The 21,971-nt window shown below is 38.0% G+C and overlaps 1 protein-coding gene across 2 annotated transcripts in view; it reads right to left on the reverse strand.

Moving 5' to 3' along the window:
• Positions 1-253: 253 nt before the first annotated feature.
• Positions 254-21,971, reverse strand: part of LOC110451081 (poly(A) RNA polymerase cid11-like) — a 48,433-nt gene continuing 26,715 nt past the window's right edge. For both annotated transcript variants that reach the window (XM_021498938.1, XM_021498937.1), the window contains exons 7-8: positions 13,916-13,981; positions 254-2,326 (exon numbers count right to left, since the gene is read on the reverse strand). In XM_021498938.1, coding sequence (XP_021354613.1) covers positions 2,037-2,326; positions 13,916-13,981 — 356 coding nt within the window. In that variant the 3' untranslated portion in view covers positions 254-2,036. The remainder of the gene's footprint in view (positions 2,327-13,915; positions 13,982-21,971) is intronic.

Below are 21,971 nucleotides of genomic sequence, written 5' to 3' on the forward strand. Positions count from 1 at the left end.
TTAAATTAGGATAAAATCCCTAAATCCCTACGTTAGAAAAAGGATTTTAAAGGTTTAACCTCTATTTCCCCTATTAGAGGCCCCACCCCTCTGCTCCCATGGGGGCCACACCCACCATGTATACAAATTGAGTCCCCTAAGCCTAAGGATGCTCCAGACCAAATTTAGTCAAAATCTACGGACGGACAGACAACGGACGCTGCAGTATGGCATAAGCTCACCATCTAAGCTAATCAAAAATGAAACGTTTAGATTCTTTATATAATTTATTTTTTTATTTTTGATATTCAAAACAGTTTCACTTTTCAATATATAGGCCAGTGTTCTAACAAGATATCCCAGTGGGATCTTGGAGGCCGTCATTGTAAGATGTTCTTTAGTACTAAGTACTGGTCTTTTCTCCTATCTATTAGATTAATAGTCTTATTAACAGTAAATGCATCTTGTGGTTGCTTCTGATAAAAAATTCACATTGCTGGATTTGACAGCACCCTTTCCTAGTTGGGTCCTATTAACTAAAATAGTAATGGGTTAAATATATTGAAAAGGAGAGATAAATTTCCGTTTGATTGCCATATTTTCCTTCTGATAAAGCCACTTCAAGCTAAAAACCAAAATCAAAAAACCTAGAGCCCAGTCCCAGTCTACACAAGATATGTCTGGCAGCCTTATAGAGAAATAGTGATAACAAACTTGAACTGTCAATACTGACGATGGCTGCACTGATAGCAATTTTCCTTTTTTGATCAGTCTTAAAATGAATTATGCACAACTATAGACCAAACAGGGCCTACATATGACCATTTATGGATGGATTGGTGCTCCCCAATACATCCCATCAAACTTTTTGAGGGGCGTACAAATATATGCACATCATCAAACCAAAAGGAACCTACATATGAAATTTGAGAAAGAGGTTGTGTGCTTCTTGAAGAAAAGCGATAACATACTTGAACTATCGAAATAAAAATTGGCTTTTCAAGGCAGCCATCTTGGTTTTTTTATCAGTCTAAAATGAACCATGCACATGCACAGCTACAGGCAAAGGGGAACCATTATATAAAATTTGACAAAAAACTGTTAAGCACATCTTGACAAAAGTCGATATTAATCTTGAACTGTCAAAATCCTAAGGCGGCCACCTTTTTTTTCTCAATCTGAGTAAATTCATAAACAGCCGCAACTACAGAAAAAGGGGAACCTTTGTGGCTGGAGGTCACAAAGGTTTTATCATAAGTTGAATGAAAGGTACTGTATGGGATTAAGCCAACTTAAAGAGACCGGTGAGCTACAATAGTGGTAGTAAATAGATATCAAACAGCATTTTCATTGTTTGTTATTCCAATAATTTTCTCATTGTTGGCACATGGATAAATTCTTGCCTCCATTCTCAGTTGCTTCGTGATGAGCAAACGTTTTCTGTTCTTTGAATTGGCAAGCTTAAAATGTTTTTTATTTCAAATTGTAAGTGCTTTATTAACAAGGTTTTTTTTCTCTGGATATCCCACTACCAAACAATTTACCACTTACTAACCTTGAAAAGCCATGAACACAAAGCCATTTATAGACCATTGAAATGCCATGAAAATGTGCAATAATAAGGGTGTGATTGATGGAAAGATTAATGGGGAACCCATGAAGTCAAACAGTTTGTAATGGGCATCAAATAGGCAGGTTAATGGCCATGTTTAAAGTGCTGGGTAGCACCCATCACTTAAAAGTTGATTCAGTTACACATTTCACATGGATTTAACAGTAATTTTATAGACTTTTCATGGCTCATGGAATATTTTTGAAAGCCGATTTCTTTCATGGCTGTTTCACAAGCATATTCAAGGCTATATTTCGGGTAGTGTTTGATTCTGTCAATCCTGAACAATAGCCACGATAATGCATTAAAACAACATGATACAGCTCACTTCCCAAAGAGTTCATTCTTTTTTCTTGGTCTATAGGTTCTGTAGGAAAAATGTCACAAGACAAGATCAAGTCTTGCAGCGATGCACATTTTGTTTCCATCTAACTGTTCTTGTTGTTTATAGTTGTCTTCCACTTTCTTTCAATACAGAACCAAGATTGTTGTTATTTAAGGCCTTATGTAAATTTGTCAACTCTTTCTTCATCACGTTTATCACACCCGAGGTCACATTTTTTGACACATTTGTGTTGTAACACTCTTTGTACTCAAGTGGAATCTCCATTGCTCCATCGGAAACTCTAAGATGTCTTAAAGTCCTTTGGTAGTACACGCCATCATAAATGGAAATCTTTCTTTTACTGAAGTCGAACGCCAAGTAATAATCACAAAATCCTTTCAGCAGATCAACTGTAATCAAAATAACAACAACATTATAAATACACACTGGTAAAATGTCCATGGCAGAATGCAATTAATAACAAGAGGCTCAGAGGGCCTACATTGCTCACATTTATATTTTACTACTGATCACGGCATCATATTTTCACTAAATATTGAAAATAGGCCAACCAGGTAGGACAAGGCACCAGTGCAAATTTTGGTAGCATAATTATATATTTATATATATTACAGTGTTTTTTCTTTCTAAATTTTGCTGCTGCCTGTTCCAACATGAATTTGGGAACTATTGCAGTATTTTCATCACTGATATATACAATAAAATCTTCTTGTTCAGCAACAGTATATAAAGTTACAGGGTGGGATCTTTACTGTTTCCATGTTTATATTCAGAAACTAGGTTTACATTGGCAGGGAGAGGCTCCAGGCTGATCCTGGCAGTGCTACCATATACAACTATCAATGCAAGTATACCTGGAAATTTCCCCACAATTGAACATTTTCCCTTTTTCGCCTTCTTTAATGAGGGCAAATTTATCATTGGAGAGACGTCTACTAGTAAATAACATAATACACATAGTATTCAAATGTGAATGGGAAAATTTACAATTGGCAAATATGCATTTTTTGATACAAGATGAAACTTTGAATGGGCAAAAGTTTCCAGATATACAGTATATACACCTGTATTTTGTTCCATGCAGAGAAAACTATTTATGATAAGAATATGATCTCAATTAATTCAAAGCTATACCCCCTTGTTTTGCCCTGCCATTTAACCCCAGTGGATACACCCCCCATTTGTACAATTTTGAATCACCACCACCTGAGTATGCTGTAAACCAGATATAGGTTGTAAAACTTATTGCTCAATAAAAGAAGTAAAAAGCATTTCTTAAACATTTTTGACCCTGCCCCCAAAAACCCCTGGAGTACTGCCCCTTCATTTGTGTCATTTTGAATCGCCATCACTTGAGAATACTTCATAACCAAATATGGTTGCCAATAACTTGGTTAACCAACTCAGTCATTTCAAGCAATGTGACAATCATGCACTCTTCTGTGGCCATACCCACCCCTCAGCCCCTGTGGGAGTCAGCCCTTCTACTGTATTTGTACAATTTTGAATCCACTCTGCCAGCGAATGATTGTGTCCATCTGATAGTTACAGAGAATAAAGTTGTTTAAAGCATTATGGCCAAATTAACCCTTTTTGGTTCCAATCCTCAGTCCTCCCAGGTGTTAGCCCCACAATCCTCACAACTTGACTAAGCTTCCAACCAATGGCTGCTATCCATCTCATTTAAAGCATTACAAATTACCCCTTTTGGCCCCTCCCCTCAACCCATGTGTGTCAATTTTTCAGTTATACTGACTTTGACCTTGGATGGACCACTCCTAAAATGTCTAGTGTTCTATTTCCCTTGTTCAACCAACATACCAAGTCTGAGCTTAATGCCGAAAGTTATTTGAAGGTAGCATGGAACAAAATTTTAACTTCAACTTCAACTCACCAGGATGGCCGACTTACACCCCTACCTGCATAAAGAATTGTAGGAAAACAGGAGTCAACACTAACACTATAGTCTGCTAGTCCTGGACTAGTAGATTTCAGCAGGAGTCAACACTAACACTATAGTCTGCTAGTCCTGGACTAGTAGATTTCAGCAGGAGTCAACACTAACACTATAGTCTGCTAGTCCTGGACTAGTAGATTTCAGCAGGAGTCAACACTAACACTATAGTCTGCTAGTCCTGGACTAGTAGATTTCAGCAGGAGTCAACACTAACACTATAGTCTGCTAGTCCTGGACTAGTAGATTTCAGCAGGAGTCAACACTAACACTATAGTCTGCTAGTCCTGGACTAGTAGATTTCAGCAGGAGTCAACACTAACACTATAGTCTGCTAGTCCTGGACTAGTAGATTTCAGCAGGAGTCAACACTAACACTATAGTCTGCTAGTCCTGGACTAGTAGATTTCAGCAGGAGTCAACACTAACACTATAGTCTGCTAGTCCTGGACTAGTAGATTTCAGCAGGAGTCAACACTAACACTATAGTCTGCTAGTCCTGGACTAGTAGATTTCAGCAGGAGTCAACACTAACACTATAGTCTGCTAGTCCTGGACTAGTAGATTTCAGCAGGAGTCAACACTAACACTATAGTCTGCTAGTCCTGGACTAGTAGATTTCAGCAGGAGTCAACACTAACACTATAGTCTGCTAGTCCTGGACTAGTAGATTTCAGCAGGAGTCAACACTAACACTATAGTCTGCTAGTCCTGGACTAGTAGATTTCAGCAGGAGTCAACACTAACACTATAGTCTGCTAGTCCTGGACTAGTAGATTTCAGCAGGAGTCAACACTAACACTATAGTCTGCTAGTCCTGGACTAGTAGATTTCAGCAGGAGTCAACACTAACACTATAGTCTGCTAGTCCTGGACTAGTAGATTTCAGCAGGAGTCAACACTAACACTATAGTCTGCTAGTCCTGGACTAGTAGATTTCAGCAGGAGTCAACACTAACACTATAGTCTGCTAGTCCTGGACTAGTAGATTTCAGCAGGAGTCAACACTAACACTATAGTCTGCTAGTCCTGGACTAGTAGATTTCAGCAGGAGTCAACACTAACACTATAGTCTGCTAGTCCTGGACTAGTAGATTTCAGCAGGAGTCAACACTAACACTATAGTCTGCTAGTCCTGGACTAGTAGATTTCAGCAGGAGTCAACACTAACACTATAGTCTGCTAGTCCTGGACTAGTAGATTTCAGCAGGAGTCAACACTAACACTATAGTCTGCTAGTCCTGGACTAGTAGATTTCAGCAGGAGTCAACACTAACACTATAGTCTGCTAGTCCTGGACTAGTAGATTTCAGCAGGAGTCAACACTAACACTATAGTCTGCTAGTCCTGGACTAGTAGATTTCAGCAGGAGTCAACACTAACACTATAGTCTGCTAGTCCTGGACTAGTAGATTTCAGCAGGAGTCAACACTAACACTATAGTCTGCTAGTCCTGGACTAGTAGATTTCAGCAGGAGTCAACACTAACACTATAGTCTGCTAGTCCTGGACTAGTAGATTTCAGCAGGAGTCAACACTAACACTATAGTCTGCTAGTCCTGGACTAGTAGATTTCAGCAGGAGTCAACACTAACACTATAGTCTGCTAGTCCTGGACTAGTAGATTTCAGCAGGAGTCAACACTAACACTATAGTCTGCTAGTCCTGGACTAGTAGATTTCAGCAGGAGTCAACACTAACACTATAGTCTGCTAGTCCTGGACTAGTAGATTTCAGCAGGAGTCAACACTAACACTATAGTCTGCTAGTCCTGGACTAGTAGATTTCAGCAGGAGTCAACACTAACACTATAGTCTGCTAGTCCTGGACTAGTAGATTTCAGCAGGAGTCAACACTAACACTATAGTCTGCTAGTCCTGGACTAGTAGATTTCAGCAGGAGTCAACACTAACACTATAGTCTGCTAGTCCTGGACTAGTAGATTTCAGCAGGAGTCAACACTAACACTATAGTCTGCTAGTCCTGGACTAGTAGATTTCAGCAGGAGTCAACACTAACACTATAGTCTGCTAGTCCTGGACTAGTAGATTTCAGCAGGAGTCAACACTAACACTATAGTCTGCTAGTCCTGGACTAGTAGATTTCAGCAGGAGTCAACACTAACACTATAGTCTGCTAGTCCTGGACTAGTAGATTTCAGCAGGAGTCAACACTAACACTATAGTCTGCTAGTCCTGGACTAGTAGATTTCAGCAGGAGTCAACACTAACACTATAGTCTGCTAGTCCTGGACTAGTAGATTTCAGCAGGAGTCAACACTAACACTATAGTCTGCTAGTCCTGGACTAGTAGATTTCAGCAGGAGTCAACACTAACACTATAGTCTGCTAGTCCTGGACTAGTAGATTTCAGCAGGAGTCAACACTAACACTATAGTCTGCTAGTCCTGGACTAGTAGATTTCAGCAGGAGTCAACACTAACACTATAGTCTGCTAGTCCTGGACTAGTAGATTTCAGCAGGAGTCAACACTAACACTATAGTCTGCTAGTCCTGGACTAGTAGATTTCAGCAGGAGTCAACACTAACACTATAGTCTGCTAGTCCTGGACTAGTAGATTTCAGCAGGAGTCAACACTAACACTATAGTCTGCTAGTCCTGGACTAGTAGATTTCAGCAGGAGTCAACACTAACACTATAGTCTGCTAGTCCTGGACTAGTAGATTTCAGCAGGAGTCAACACTAACACTATAGTCTGCTAGTCCTGGACTAGTAGATTTCAGCAGGAGTCAACACTAACACTATAGTCTGCTAGTCCTGGACTAGTAGATTTCAGCAGGAGTCAACACTAACACTATAGTCTGCTAGTCCTGGACTAGTAGATTTCAGCAGGAGTCAACACTAACACTATAGTCTGCTAGTCCTGGACTAGTAGATTTCAGCAGGAGTCAACACTAACACTATAGTCTGCTAGTCCTGGACTAGTAGATTTCAGCAGGAGTCAACACTAACACTATAGTCTGCTAGTCCTGGACTAGTAGATTTCAGCAGGAGTCAACACTAACACTATAGTCTGCTAGTCCTGGACTAGTAGATTTCAGCAGGAGTCAACACTAACACTATAGTCTGCTAGTCCTGGACTAGTAGATTTCAGCAGGAGTCAACACTAACACTATAGTCTGCTAGTCCTGGACTAGTAGATTTCAGCAGGAGTCAACACTAACACTATAGTCTGCTAGTCCTGGACTAGTAGATTTCAGCAGGAGTCAACACTAACACTATAGTCTGCTAGTCCTGGACTAGTAGATTTCAGCAGGAGTCAACACTAACACTATAGTCTGCTAGTCCTGGACTAGTAGATTTCAGCAGGAGTCAACACTAACACTATAGTCTGCTAGTCCTGGACTAGTAGATTTCAGCAGGAGTCAACACTAACACTATAGTCTGCTAGTCCTGGACTAGTAGATTTCAGCAGGAGTCAACACTAACACTATAGTCTGCTAGTCCTGGACTAGTAGATTTCAGCAGGAGTCAACACTAACACTATAGTCTGCTAGTCCTGGACTAGTAGATTTCAGCAGGAGTCAACACTAACACTATAGTCTGCTAGTCCTGGACTAGTAGATTTCAGCAGGAGTCAACACTAACACTATAGTCTGCTAGTCCTGGACTAGTAGATTTCAGCAGGAGTCAACACTAACACTATAGTCTGCTAGTCCTGGACTAGTAGATTTCAGCAGGAGTCAACACTAACACTATAGTCTGCTAGTCCTGGACTATCAGATTTCAGCAGGAGTCAACACTAAAGCTATAGTCTGCTAGTCCTGGACTAGTAGATTTCAGCAGGAGTCAACACTAAAGCTATAGTCTGATAGTCCTGGACTAGTAGATTTCAGCAGGAGCCAACACTAACACTATAGTCTGCTAGTCCTGGACTATCAGATTTCAGCAGGAGTCAACACTAACACTATAGTCTGCTAGTACTGGACTAGTAGAATTCAGCAGGAGTCAACACTAACACTATAATCTGCTAGTCCTGGACTATCACCTTACCTAACTAGTCCTTTGGACTTGTGAAAAATATGATTTTAAATATAAATATTTCTTTTTAAAATTTAGAGAACTGCTTTAAATAAGATTTATGTTGCATGTTAATTGTCAATATTTTCCTAAAACTTCCCCATATTTGTATGGCAGTAGTTAGTCCCCTACAGTCAATTACTTTTGATGTTTTGTGCTGTAGATCACGATGTTTCTTTATCAGGAATTCTTGAACTGGTTACATTGACAATGGACTAGTAAATAATCTTTTCAACTAGTCCTGTGGACTACCAAGCAAAAAAAGTTAGTGTCTAACCCTAGAAAGGGACCCATTTCCATTCTTTTCTCAATCCCTGGCCTGCAGGGGAGTTTATTTCTGAAGTATTAATCATGAAATTGGTGCAGTATACATGTAAGAGTCTATATATATTACTTAATTCACATCCTGTCTAAGGAAATGTTCGGTGTAACAAGTACCTTTGAAATAGATGCAGCACACAGGTTTTTTTCTGTATTACCTTGCACAACCGAAATACTTAGTTTCAGCTTTGTGTGATTGTTCTGTGGAATTCTATTTTAAGTAACAGTGACCTGCATCTTTGAAAAAGTATTCCCAATATCAATTATTTCTCTATCCAAGGTCAATGCAACCTACTCATTAAATAATTGGAGTTTTAAATATTCACTCTTTAGTAAGCACAGAGAGTAGAGACATGTAAAGTATTCACCAACATTATACTTTAAGCAACAGTAACCTTATAATCACACCCAAAATCACTATAAATAAATGGTTGTTTTCCCTCTTCACTAGGGCAACTCACATTCCATGTCAGAACATTGTGCAATCAGTTGTTCTGAAAATGGTGCTAATTAGTTTGAATTCTCCACAGTTCAAACTAGAACTGTAACTAATACTCTGCACTCTTATATAAACCAGAACTGTAAGCTAAAGGCTAACGAAGGCAAAGCTTTGCAAAGCAATTCAGTCTCCCATCTGTAATGATTTCTTTATTTACTGAGCTGTACACTTATTTAAGTCATTGACATACTTCCTGTACTCCCTCCCCATGCCAAAACATACTTCCATACCACATCTTGTTAGCCCAGATGAACCAATTTTGCTGAAATCGTCCTAGTAGTTAAAGTAGTAGCTGTCAGGGCAAAGATTTTTAGCAAAGGGCCATAACTTCTTAAAAAGGGTCGAAATGAAAAAATACCACCCCGATGCATGACATCAGGGGGTAATTACAATATCTGTACACTTTCATCAAAATCGACTGAGAAGTTGAAGAGGCAGACAAAGGTTTTTTTCAACAAAGGCATTAAGGGTCATAACTCCTTTTAAAAGGGTCGGAATGAAAAAACTACTTGGATGCACAACATCTAGGGGCAGTTAACATATTCATAAACTTTCTCTGAAATCATCCCAGTAGATCAGCAGAAGTTGTCAGGACAAGGATTATAAAAGCTCCAAAAAAGGGTTGAAATAAGAATACCTGGGTGCACAACATCAGGGGATAGTGATCAAGATATCTGAAATCTTTTGTTGAAATTGGCCCCATAGTTTTGGAGGGGTTGTCTGGACAAGTATTTTTCAACAAAGGGCCATTAGTCCATAAAAAAGGGTCAGAATAAAAAAATAATAAATGGATGCACAACATCAGGTGGTAGTTATCGTATCTGAAAACCTTCATTGAAATTGGCCCCATAGTTTTGGAAGAATTGTCTGGACAAGGATTTTTCAACAAAGGACAATAACTTTGTAAAAAAAGGTCAGAATGGAAAAACAGTACCCGAGTGCACAACTTCATGTGGTAGTTATCATATCTGGAAACTTTCTTTGAAATCTGTCCATAACTTTAGAACAAGTTGTCTGGAGAAAATGTTTCAGAATTTTTTCAACAATGGGCCATAATTTCGTAGAAAAGTCAGAAAGATAAAATAATACTTGGATGTACAACTTCAAGTGGTAGTAATTACATCTGGAAACTTTCATTGAAATTGGTCCATTCCTTTAGGACGAACTTTTTTCTACGGAATGACAGACAGACAGACAACCTGTTTTCAGTACCCCCTACCTTCGTTGCAGGGGGTATAATAATGTTTTTCGTTTACCCCTCAATGACTATATACCATGTTTCATACTATGCTGATGGTATTTTGGGCACTTGTATAGATACTTTCCAATGAATATGCAACATCTGGCATTCGTAAATAAAATATCAAAACACTTTATAAGTCATAGATAGCTTTGGGAACAACAAATAATCTCAAATTAATGTCACCCTGGTAAAAAAAACTAGTCGCTTCCTACCGACTCAGCTAGGAAAAAATTCTGATTAGCCCCTTAGGTAGAGCGCAAGACTAGTAAGTCAGAGGTCCCAGATTCCACTCCAAGTAACACTGAGAATGAGGACGTACAATAAAGAGCCCTTCATCTCAGCATGCTACTGGCCAAATATCATCACCCTGTGCATTTTTGTTATTCAGAAGAATTTGTTTAATGTTTTTCACATATTTGACCCCTGTGACCTTGAATATAGGAGAAGGTCATTCATTTGAACAAACTTGATAGCCCTTTTCCCCAACATGCTACTGGCCAAATATCATCACCCTGTGTATTTTGGTTATTCAGAATAAGTTGTTTAATGTTTTTAACACATTTCACCCCTGTGACCTTGAATATAGGTGAAGGTCATTCATTTGAACATAAATAATAGCCCTTTACTCCAGCATGCTGCTGGCCAGATATCATCACCCTGTGCATTTTGGTTATTCAGAAGAAATTGTTTAAAGTTTTTAACATATTTGACCCCTGTGACCTTCAATAAGGGTGAAGGTCATTCATTTGAACAAACTTTGAAGCCTTTCATCTCAGCATGCTACTGGCCAAATATCATCACCCTGAGCAATTTTAGCTATTTAGAAGAAATTGTTGAAGGTTTTTTAAGACAATTGACCCCTGTGACCTTGAATATAAATGAAGGTCATTTATTTGAATAAACTTGGTAGCCCTTCATCCCAGTTTGCTTCTGGCCAAATAATGACACCCTAGGCCTTTCGGTTATCAAGAAGAAGTCGTTTCAAGTAAAATATTGACGCCGGACTTTGTGCCAGGTGAGCTAAAATAGCTATGGCTCCTGGAAAACTCGGGATGAGTTCTTTCCTGGAGGAGGAGAAAAAATAATGACCTCTGTTACATTAATACTTGTTGTTTGTCATACATGACACTTTTCGTCACCCAGTGGAAAAGTCAGCCATATGTTCTACCCAGAATGCATGGTGTTTTACAATCAGAATAATCACAAAAACTGAAGAGATCAATTAATTTGTTTGCATTTTGAAAAATTCCATTTACATTTGTTTTTATACAGATTTTATTCCTGGTCTTTAACTACATGGTCCTGCCAAACCTGTTAACACAATAGGTGTACCTCAATACATTATGTTAACACAACAGGTGTACCTCAATACATTCTGTTAACACAATAGGTGTACCTCAATACAACCTGTTAACACAACAGGTGTACCTCAATACATTCTGTTAACACAACAGGTATACCTCAATACATTCTGTTAACACAACAGGGATACCCCAATACATTCTGTTAACACAACAGGTGTACCCCGATACATTCTGTTAACACAACAGGTATACCTCTATACATTCTGTTAACACAACAGGTGTACCTCGATACAATATGTTAACACAACAGGTATACCTCAATACATTCTGTTAACACAACTGGTATACCCCAATTCATTCTGTTAACACAACAGGTGTACCTCAATACAATCTTTTAACACAACAGGTGTTCCTCAATACATTCTGTTAACACAACAGGTGTACCTCAATACAATCTGTTAACACAACAGGTGTACCTCAATACATTCTGTTAACACAACAGGTATACCTGGATACATTCTGTTAACACAACAGGTATACCTCGATACATTCTGTTAACACAACAGGTATACCTCGATACATTCTGTTAACACAACAGGTGTACCCCAATACATTCTGTTAACACAACAGGTGTACCTCGATACATCCTGTTAACACAACAGGTATACCTCAATATAATCTGTTAACACAACAGGTGTAACTCAATACATTCTGATAACACAACTGGTGTACCTCGATACATTCTGTTAACACAACAGGTGTACCTCGATACATTCTGTTAACACAACAGGTGTACCCCAATACATTCTGTTAACACAACAGGGGTACCTCAATACATTCTGTTAACACAACAGGTGTACCCCTATACATTCTGTTAACACAACAGGTGTACCTCGATACAATATGTTAACATAACAGGTATACCTCAATACATTCTGTTAACACACCAGGTATACCTCAATACAACCTGTTAACACAAAAGGTGTACCTGGATACATTCTGTTAACACAACAGGTGTACCTCGATACATCCTGTTAACACAACAGGTATACCTCAATATAATCTGTTAACACAACAGGTCTAACTCAATACATTCTGATAACACAACTGGTGTACCTCGATACATGCTGTTAACACAACAGGTGTACCTCGATACAATATGTTAACATAACAGGTATACCTCAATACATTCTGTTAACACAACAGATATACCTCAATACAACCTGTTAACACAACAGGTGTACCTGGATACATTGTGTTAAAACAACAGGTATACCTCAATACATTCTGTTAACACAACAGGTATACCTCAATACAACCTGTTAACACAACAGGTGTACCTGGATACATTCTGTTAACACAACAGGTGTACCTCAATACATTCTGTTCATGCAGTAATACATTCTGTTAACACAACAGGTGTCCCCCAATACATTCTGTTAACACAACAGGGATACCTCAATACATTCTGTTAACACACCAGGTATACCTCAATACAACCTGTTAACTCAACAGGTGTACCTGGATACATTGTGTTAAAACAACAGGTATACCTCAATACATTCTGCTAACACAACAGGTATACCTCAATACATTCTGCTAACACAACAGGTATACCTCAATATAATCTGTTAACACAACAGGTGTACCTCAATACCACCTGTTAACACAACAGGTGTACCTGGATGCATTCTGTTAACACAACACGTGTACCTCAATACATTCTGTTAGCACAACAGGTGTACCTCAATACAATCTGTTAACACAACAGGTGTAACTCAATACATTCTGTTAACACAACAGATATACCTCAATACAACCTGTTAAGACAACAGGTGTACCTGGATACATTGTGTTAAAACAACAGGTATACCTCAATACATTCTGTAAACACAACAGGTGTACCTCGATACAATATGTTAACACAACAGGTATACCTCAATATAATCTGTTAACACAACAGGTGTAACTCAATACATTCTGTTAACACAACCGGTGTACCTCAGGACATTCTGTTAACACAACAGGTGTACCTCAATACATTCTGTTCATGCAGTTTAAATGCTTTGTCATGCTACAAATGATTCCACTATTACAACAAAACATTTATGACACAAAAATGCTTATAGAGCGAGTTGTTAGCATTGTAAGAATACAGCATTTTAATTATCATGGTATCATACTGGATGGATTCAATTACCAGGTATACTTATTTTGATTACGTACAAATTATAAAACCCTCCCATTTTTCTTGACTCTTTGCTACACAAGCAAATGTTTTGGCGAGTTTTTTCAAATCATAAAAGGTAAAAGTGCAATATTCACAGCTTATATTATATACAATGTAACTACTGGCACAATTATGTACTGTACATCTTTCAGAGACAGTTGTCTAGAAACTACTCAAAATCTCAGTAAATATAATCTATAAATATATTTGTATCAAATCTTTAACATTAATATACCAAGATAAATTATTCCTTGAAGGATTAAACAATAGTTGACCATGATGACCAATTTGACCAGTACCAGTTACGACACTGAACAAGCTAAATGACAGATATGCTGAAAGCAGTATGTACAACAAATTTCATAATTAATTATATACCCACTTACCCAGCAATTCATCATTTTTCTTCAAATCTTTTGAGATATCATCTATACTCCTCATTGTCGGTGTATCTAAAACAGAAGACAAATTGTGATATGGAGAGCCATATAAAAGTCTATATACAGAGTATGAAATTCTTTATTATTATGCGTCAGTGGATATCCATGTTTCTGCACCGGACTTAGAGTTACCTGTTCTAGGTATTCCAGCTCAGAAGGATGACGATCCGGATAAAACTGACTGGGATGTTGAGGTTGCGGACGACGATCCACCTGAAGACGTTGAGGACAAACAACCTCAGACACCAGATGGGGAGCGTATTTTTCACCTGTATTATATTGTCATGTTAATGTCTTGTCATGTGATTGGGTGTTCATACCTGTACCTGTGAGTTTTTACCATCATTCCTGCACTTGACATGGACAGTACCGGACGTACATGTTACATGTACTCGTACAAACTATACAAGACCTACAGACCGCTGAATTTGAAGTACAGCATGATTACTAAAGTAAGTAACAAGAAGTATAAACCATTTTAAGTTGATGTTATTGATAATCTTTGTGGAATCATATATTAATCAATTAGAGGAAGCTGAATTATCCTTCCTTTATCAGACATATTTTGGGTGTGGTTCGTCCTACTTTTTATAATGATAACCAATGTTATTTACTAAGCCTTTTTTCTAAATCATTTTCTAAGTCAATATGTTATAATTTTTCCCTACAGATGAATTTAACATATAGACAACAGAAGCAGTTATAAGTATCATCATATAAGATCCCTGTCTGATGGATAGGGTACTAGTATTTGTCTATCGATACACTACGTAAATTATGAAACTATTGTAAATAATGTATGTTAATTAAATTGATAAATTGTGTAATTTATCAATGATATATTTATTGTAAAGTTGTAATGTTAACTGTAACCGTTACGGGGAATTTGTATTTCATGTGATAAAGTATACCTCTGGTGTAGTGTACATGTATATCACAAAGTAGTTTTATCGTACTTGTTCGTATATGTTGTATTTGAGTTATTGTAGGGTCTTCTTTGTCAAATAAAAACAACTGAAATGGAACCATAGTACTGGTTGTTCTGTGAAGAAACAATGTAGAGTTGACCCGGCTACAATACTTTTCAAATACATCTGACTAGTTAAGAACGTATCAAAGTGAATGCTTTCTCTGCCTATTTGTTGGCCTCTAAATCACAAATTGGCGTCACTAGTTTGTGAATGAAATGTTATCAGAAACCAATAGGGATAATGAATGAGTTTCCATATAAGGAGATATCAGATTCCATATAAGGAGATATCAGATTCCATATAAGGACAGCGAGTCTATATATAAGGACATAGAGGGAGCTACTTTTGTTTCTGCATTTCTACGTTAAGCAAACTTCGTAGCATGCTCGATCCGCTAGACACATGTGTTACCTAATGAATGTGTCAAAAACTGGATTAGAGTTAATTGTTTGTTTTCATTTTATTTTGAATGTGCCTGCAGAATTTGTTCTGAATTCTTCAAGCATTGTGCTTAGGGTGACAGTATTGAGGAGATTCCACTGTGTTAAAGCTTCTAGAATGAATGAATGAGTGAGTGTATGTCAACGTAAGATTCAATTCAGGGGCTTCGATGAACTGACAGACACAGCAGCATTTGATGCAAACTGCTGCAAACACTGATTTATTTTGGCCTTTAAAGACCGAGCTCACCTATAAATAGTGGACCTTACTAAAACATGGCAGATCATGTACAACTTTAAACTGCAGCAGAAGTGTTTCACTTGCTCTACTTGTTTTGAAATTTTAGTCTAAATAACCACATATTTTTACCAAAAAATGCCAGGTGTGAAAATAAAAGTGTGCTTATTTATCAAATCCTACTCTGAAGAAATGACTTTTCTTAATAACCAAGATATTACATATTTTTATTCCAAATATTTGAATTTGGTACTTTCGGGCTATTCCAATTTCAAATAGTGTGGGGAGTAACAGCTCCCAACTGACATTGACTGTCTACATTGTAAGGCTATCTGAGGTCACTGGCTCAGGTCACTGGTCAGCTCTTGTTGATAAACAACTAAACATGCTCACTTACTTGTATTAATTGCCTTTATTCCTCTTTAATTCCTAAATTTAATTTCATAATAGTCCATGAGTTGAGATTTCAAAATATAAACAAAAAGTACTGATTAATTACTGCCCCATGAATGACCAACATATTCCTCAGTTGATGTTTTGGGGTACCACATTCTAACTGTATTCAATACACAATTTGGCATATATCTCTTTTATGCCAGGTATAATGTTTTCTTGTTGGATCAACTCCATGTGCCCTCTGTTTTCTCAAAAAGTATCGCTGATCTGCCCATGCACCTCTATTACTCAAAATGGCCCAAAATCGTTTGTATAGTTTATTTCATAATTGTCTATTCCTGCTATTTGGGAAAGCGTTCATTTCAGGCCACCACAATTGTCTATTGGTTTCATCAACAACACATCTGTCACAAAAGCAATGTGGACACTCGGTATCGCTGAACCGTCCATCAGAATCTGCGGCTAAATTTGCACTATAACCACTTGAAGCTGTCTCAGGTTGTCCTTGTGTCACCAGAAGTGGTCCAGCTGCTTCACCATCTCTATCATTGCCTGTATTTGTACTTTGTATCACAGGTATGTGGTCATGCTGTGTTGCCCTTATTAAATCCCAACCATGCACTGTAAATATCCCTTCTACTATTTCTTCTTCTTCTCTTGTCATCAAAAGACAAACAATATGTCTTCTTTCACTGTCGGCCATATTACCTTGTACTGGCTTGGAAAAATTTAGCGGGAGATGTGTCTATGGGATTGGTCAAGATATCTCAAATATCAAAGGAAATGGTAGCTGAAGGAAGCTGTTTGGGATGGGGTTAGGCCAAGGAATTTTATGTTGTGTTTACTGTGTATGTTTGTTGACTTCTTCATGAGATGTTATTTGTATTTTCTGTTGAATGTATTTATCAACAGGAGGTTTTATCCTTAGGTAACATTCCATATTATATCATATTATGTAACTGTGTAAAATTAATACCGGATGTGCTAGGAGAATGTTAGACAGGGAGATAATCCAATTAATCTCAATATATTATGATCAACTAAACCCAAAATTATTTAGCCTTTCATTGGATAAATGGGGATAGTGTTCTACTACTTCTTGACCATTCTATTCATTTTGTAACAACCCATATACACATAATGGCGGACAGAAATGATGAGCAGAGAAAAGTGAAAAAGGCAAATTATAATAGAAGGTATAGGGAATCTGGAAGACCAAAGAGGTTTACAACAGAGCTTACTGGAGATGATGAAGTGAGAGAAAGTGTGAAATCAAAACTTTCAAAGGTGAAAAATGTATTATCAGGGGCTATGGATAATGTCTCAAATACAGAGGCAATCAACAGAGTGCTTGATTTCTTTTTGGAACGACACCAGGAAAGAATAGTTGATGATGATGACAATGATGAAGAGATGAGGGAACAGAGTATTTCTACAACTTCTGGTTATATTCAAGCAGACAGAGAAGATGTTGATGAACCAGTTTTTCTTACAGCTATTTCATCTGTAAAGCTACTGGCAAAGATTGTCACTGAACACTCAAATCTGTGCAAAAACTGTCACATTGAAGCTGATGAGAAATACAAGAAAGGACATGCATCTGTACTAAAACTGTACTGTGTCAATTGTGATGCTGATTTACAGAATTGTCCGTCTTCACCATATTTACCCAATGAAAAGGTTTTGGTAAACCATCGGATGGCACATGGCTGTATGTGTTCTGGGATAATCCCCAATCAGTTCAAGAGGCTGACTGAAGCAGCTGATATTGGAACATTGACCGAGGCTTTCCATCGTGACCATGTTGCACAAGATTTTAACCTAGCGGTTGCGTATGAATACAACGATTCCTGTAAGGATGCATTGTCAACTGAAATGGCGACGGCTGTTATCAACCATGAAGGCCAGATGGAGGATTTTGAAGGTATCAAAATTATTACAGATGCCCGACACGGTTGGAGAAAAAACTCCCGACAGACTGATGTTGTTTGTATTGGGTATGAAACACACAAAGTTTTGTTGGATGAAATAATTACAAAAGATGATGATTTATATGCTCAGTGACATGTGCATTAATTATAGCATCAGAGAATGTGAGGGAAATGCTCAAAAACTCAAACAAAGCCTGGACAATATTGTCCAGCATTATCAAAATGTGCACACTGGTTGCTCAGAAAAATCTAACTGTAAGACATACCCCAACCACCAGCCATCAAAAATGATCATCAAGGACCCAAAGGCTGAGCTACTTCTGCGCAACGCAATCCAGAAAAGTGGAATATACCAACACCCAGAAGACTACATCATGGCCATGGACACATTCTATGTGGAGTCATTCAACAATGTTTTGAACCTGTTTCATGACAAACGAATTGCATTCGGGAATGAAGAATACATCCGGAGAAGTCGTATGGCTGTTCTTCACTGGAATGAAAATGTAGATAGGCCCTACAGCAGTATTTGGAATCCACCAGAGGCCCAGCTTGCACCTAACATTAGTTCTAGACACCACAAAGGCAAAAAAGTGTACAAGAAGAGAACATTTATGTACACATGGAATATATGGAATACTCGCATGAATTTTTTATTTGGAAACTGACCTCTGGATAAACTACTTACCAAGTTCACAAAACACCAGTCATAAAAAAGTATGAGATTCCACTGTTTGGACGATATATTTACATATTGACATTGATTAACACGATATATGACATTTTGTTTTACCTTTGGATAAAACCTTTTCAAAGGGCATTATTATTTCGTGACGGTTTATTGAGCTATGAACACACTAATTGGAAAGCTGTTGTGTTCGCCATGTGCGATGTATATACACGTCTCTAGGTGTTATGAAAAACTTAAATAGAATTTTTAGGGAATTTACTCAAAGACTTCTCATTTCTTGATTTTTTTATTCTTCTTTCTATTTCAATATATATTTTTGTTTCTCAATCTTTTCCTCATATGATTACAATATATATATATCCATTCTTATTCCTATAATATGTTTAAATGCACAGTACAATAAATATTACTGGTATTACAGTTATAATGTTACATGTGAGTTTAATTATTAAATCAGTTTGGCCTTAGTGGTCATTTTATTTACAACGTTGGTCTTTCAGTGTGTGTGTAGACAGCAGGCTGACTGCAATAGCTATGACCAGAGGCTAGTCTTGTATAACAGGTCTGGGTTTTATCAGCAGCAGCAAGGCCTTACGCCCCCATCCTGTGTATATAATCTAACACTCCCAACTTTTACTCCCATGGGAGTAAAAGTACGGTCTTTAAGTCAGGTAGTTACACCTGTGTATAACTCCTATTCAATGCAATCAATATCCCTCGAAGTACAGATCTCCACTGTAGTCTGCCCTTATTTTACCATGATTTTTTAAATGGTTGTTTAAAGAAAGTATATACTGAGAGTGTAAAACCCTATTTTGTAATGGAGGTATTCAGTTTATCATTATAGCAGATTCTCTACCGTCAATGTAACCTTGGATATATTTTGCCTGTTAATTTCCAGTATCAACATTATATATTAAACATGGATTCAGCATTTTCCTAATTTTAGTACTGTCTAGAAGTTCATCTCTTTCAGTTATTCTGAACAAGAGGCCCAGAGGGCCTGTATCGCTCACCTGGAAATGTTAGTAAATTTGAAGTTTGAATAGCTAGATGTTGCTGGTAGTGTACATGTACATGCATTACATTATTATTATTGGTTCCCCTTCACCTATGGATACTTTATATCAAATTTGGACAAAATCCTGTCGTTCCTACAGAAGGACAAGGATTTTGAAGAATTTGCTGTTTCCCCTATTCGGCCCCGCCCTCTGCCCCCAAGGGACCACACCCATCATTTATACAAAATTGAGTCCCCTTTGCCAAAGTATGCTCCAGACTAAATAAGGATAAAATCCTTTAATCCTTACGGTAGAAGAAGGATTTTAAAGGCTTTACCTCTGTTTCCATTATTTGGCCCCACCCCCAAGGGGGCCACACCCACTTTTTATGCAAAATTGAGTCCCTTTTGCACAAGGATGCTCCAGACTAAATAAGGATAAAATCCTTTAATCCTTACGGTAGAAGAAGGATTTTAAAGGCTTTACCTCTGTTTCCATTATTTGGCCCCACCCCCAAGGGGGCCACACCCACTTTTTATGCAAAATTGAGTCCCTTTTGCACAAGGATGCTCCAGACTAAATAAGGATAAAATCCTTTAATCCTTACGGTAGAAGAAGGATTTTAAAGGCTTTACCTCTGTTTCCATTATTTGGCCCCACCCCCAAGGGGGCCACACCCACTTTTTATACAAAATTGAGTCCCTTTTGCACAAGGATGCTCCAGACTAAATAAGGATAAAATCCCCTAATCCCTACAGTAGAAAAAAGATTTTAAGGGTTTTACCTCTATTTCCCCTATTTTGCCCCGCCCCTCTGCCCCCAAGGGAGCCACACCCACAATTTATTCAAAATTGAGTCCCCTTGGCCAAAGGATGCTCCAGACTAAATTAGAATGAAATCCCTTAATCCCTACAGTAGGAGAAGGATTTTAAAGGTTTTACCTCTATTTCCCCTTTTCGACCCCGCCCCACTGCACCCCAAGGGGGCTACACCCACCGGTTATACAAAGTTGTGTTTCCTTGGCCCAAGGATGCTCCAGACTAAGTTAGAAGGATTTTAAAGGTTTTAGCTCTATTTCCATTGTGCATTTTAAATCTTAGACTGCTAAGCAAGATTTACCTCCCCTTAGACCCAGCCACCAAGTAATTTCAGCCAACGAGGTTTTTAGTTAGTGTATTTTATTTAAAAAAACTTTTTTGTGTTCCATTTGATTTCAGTGTTTGCCATTTATCTGAGAAATGGGGTGTTGAACAACAAAAACGAACAAAAAATGCAAAAAAAAAACATTTTCTCAACAATAACTCAAACATACCTAATTTACTATTACTCTTCTGTCACATTTTACTTGTTTAACTCAGAAGAACATGTTATCTTGAAATTTACCATGCTGTGGTATCTCATAAAGCACGGATACACACACAAGGGAGTGTCACACTGAAGACAAACGTACTGAGTTTGATGTCACTTTTTCTGCTCGCGGTCAGAGCAAACAGCACAGTCTGGAGTTGACATACATCCAACTGCTGTCATGTGGGGATTCATGGATGGGAAATGTTTCTCTGTAAGCTTAGAAGGGGTGCTTTTTACTGGCCTAGCAAATCTCTTGTTTGTAGGTTCATGGCCTTCAAGCAGACCGTGAATGACGGCTAACCGAAACTTCATTGAGGACACTTTTTTCCCTCCATTGAGAGATTTCCAGATAATTTTGCTGTTACAGAAAGTCACTTCAAGCAGATTACAGATAACTAACTTCTTCCACCATATTAGCATTCTGTGTTGAGATACACAATATTGTGTTTGTTGATCTGCAACATCCACACCACCCATGCTGTGTGTAAAGTTGTATCGCCCTAGCTGGGGTGGTCAACTTCGCGTACATGGCCGTCATGAAACTTTGATCTCACTGTCTTGGTGTATGTACTGCCATTGTGGACTCCGCTTAAGTCCAGGTTTTCAGCCCCCAATTATGGGGTTTTGAAGGGATATATTGCAGATACTTGGTCCTTCCTTTATATGGAGTTAATGTTTCATCTACTATCTCTTGGCATTAATACAGTAAACCCTTTCAAAGATATTAACTCAGCAGTGTTCCAGTATGAATCGTAACCAGGTAAACATACTAAACCCATGTAGAGAATTATGCCAATGAAAGCTTTCATTTCCAAGTTCGTGACGTCAGTCCACTTTCTCGCACGGGCGTGAGGTTTTAAGTTTTCAACTCCACCAAGATTTGTGATGTACTGTACGTGGTATAAGTTTGTTTGAGTCACTAATATATCGATGATTTCATTATTGAACAACGTAAGAAAAATATCCGACTCAGATGTTTTGGTA

This window comes from Mizuhopecten yessoensis, unplaced genomic scaffold (genome assembly GCF_002113885.1).
Source record: "Mizuhopecten yessoensis strain PY_sf001 unplaced genomic scaffold, ASM211388v2 scaffold5789, whole genome shotgun sequence".
In the NCBI taxonomy this organism is placed as follows: Eukaryota; Metazoa; Mollusca; class Bivalvia; order Pectinida; family Pectinidae; genus Mizuhopecten; species Mizuhopecten yessoensis.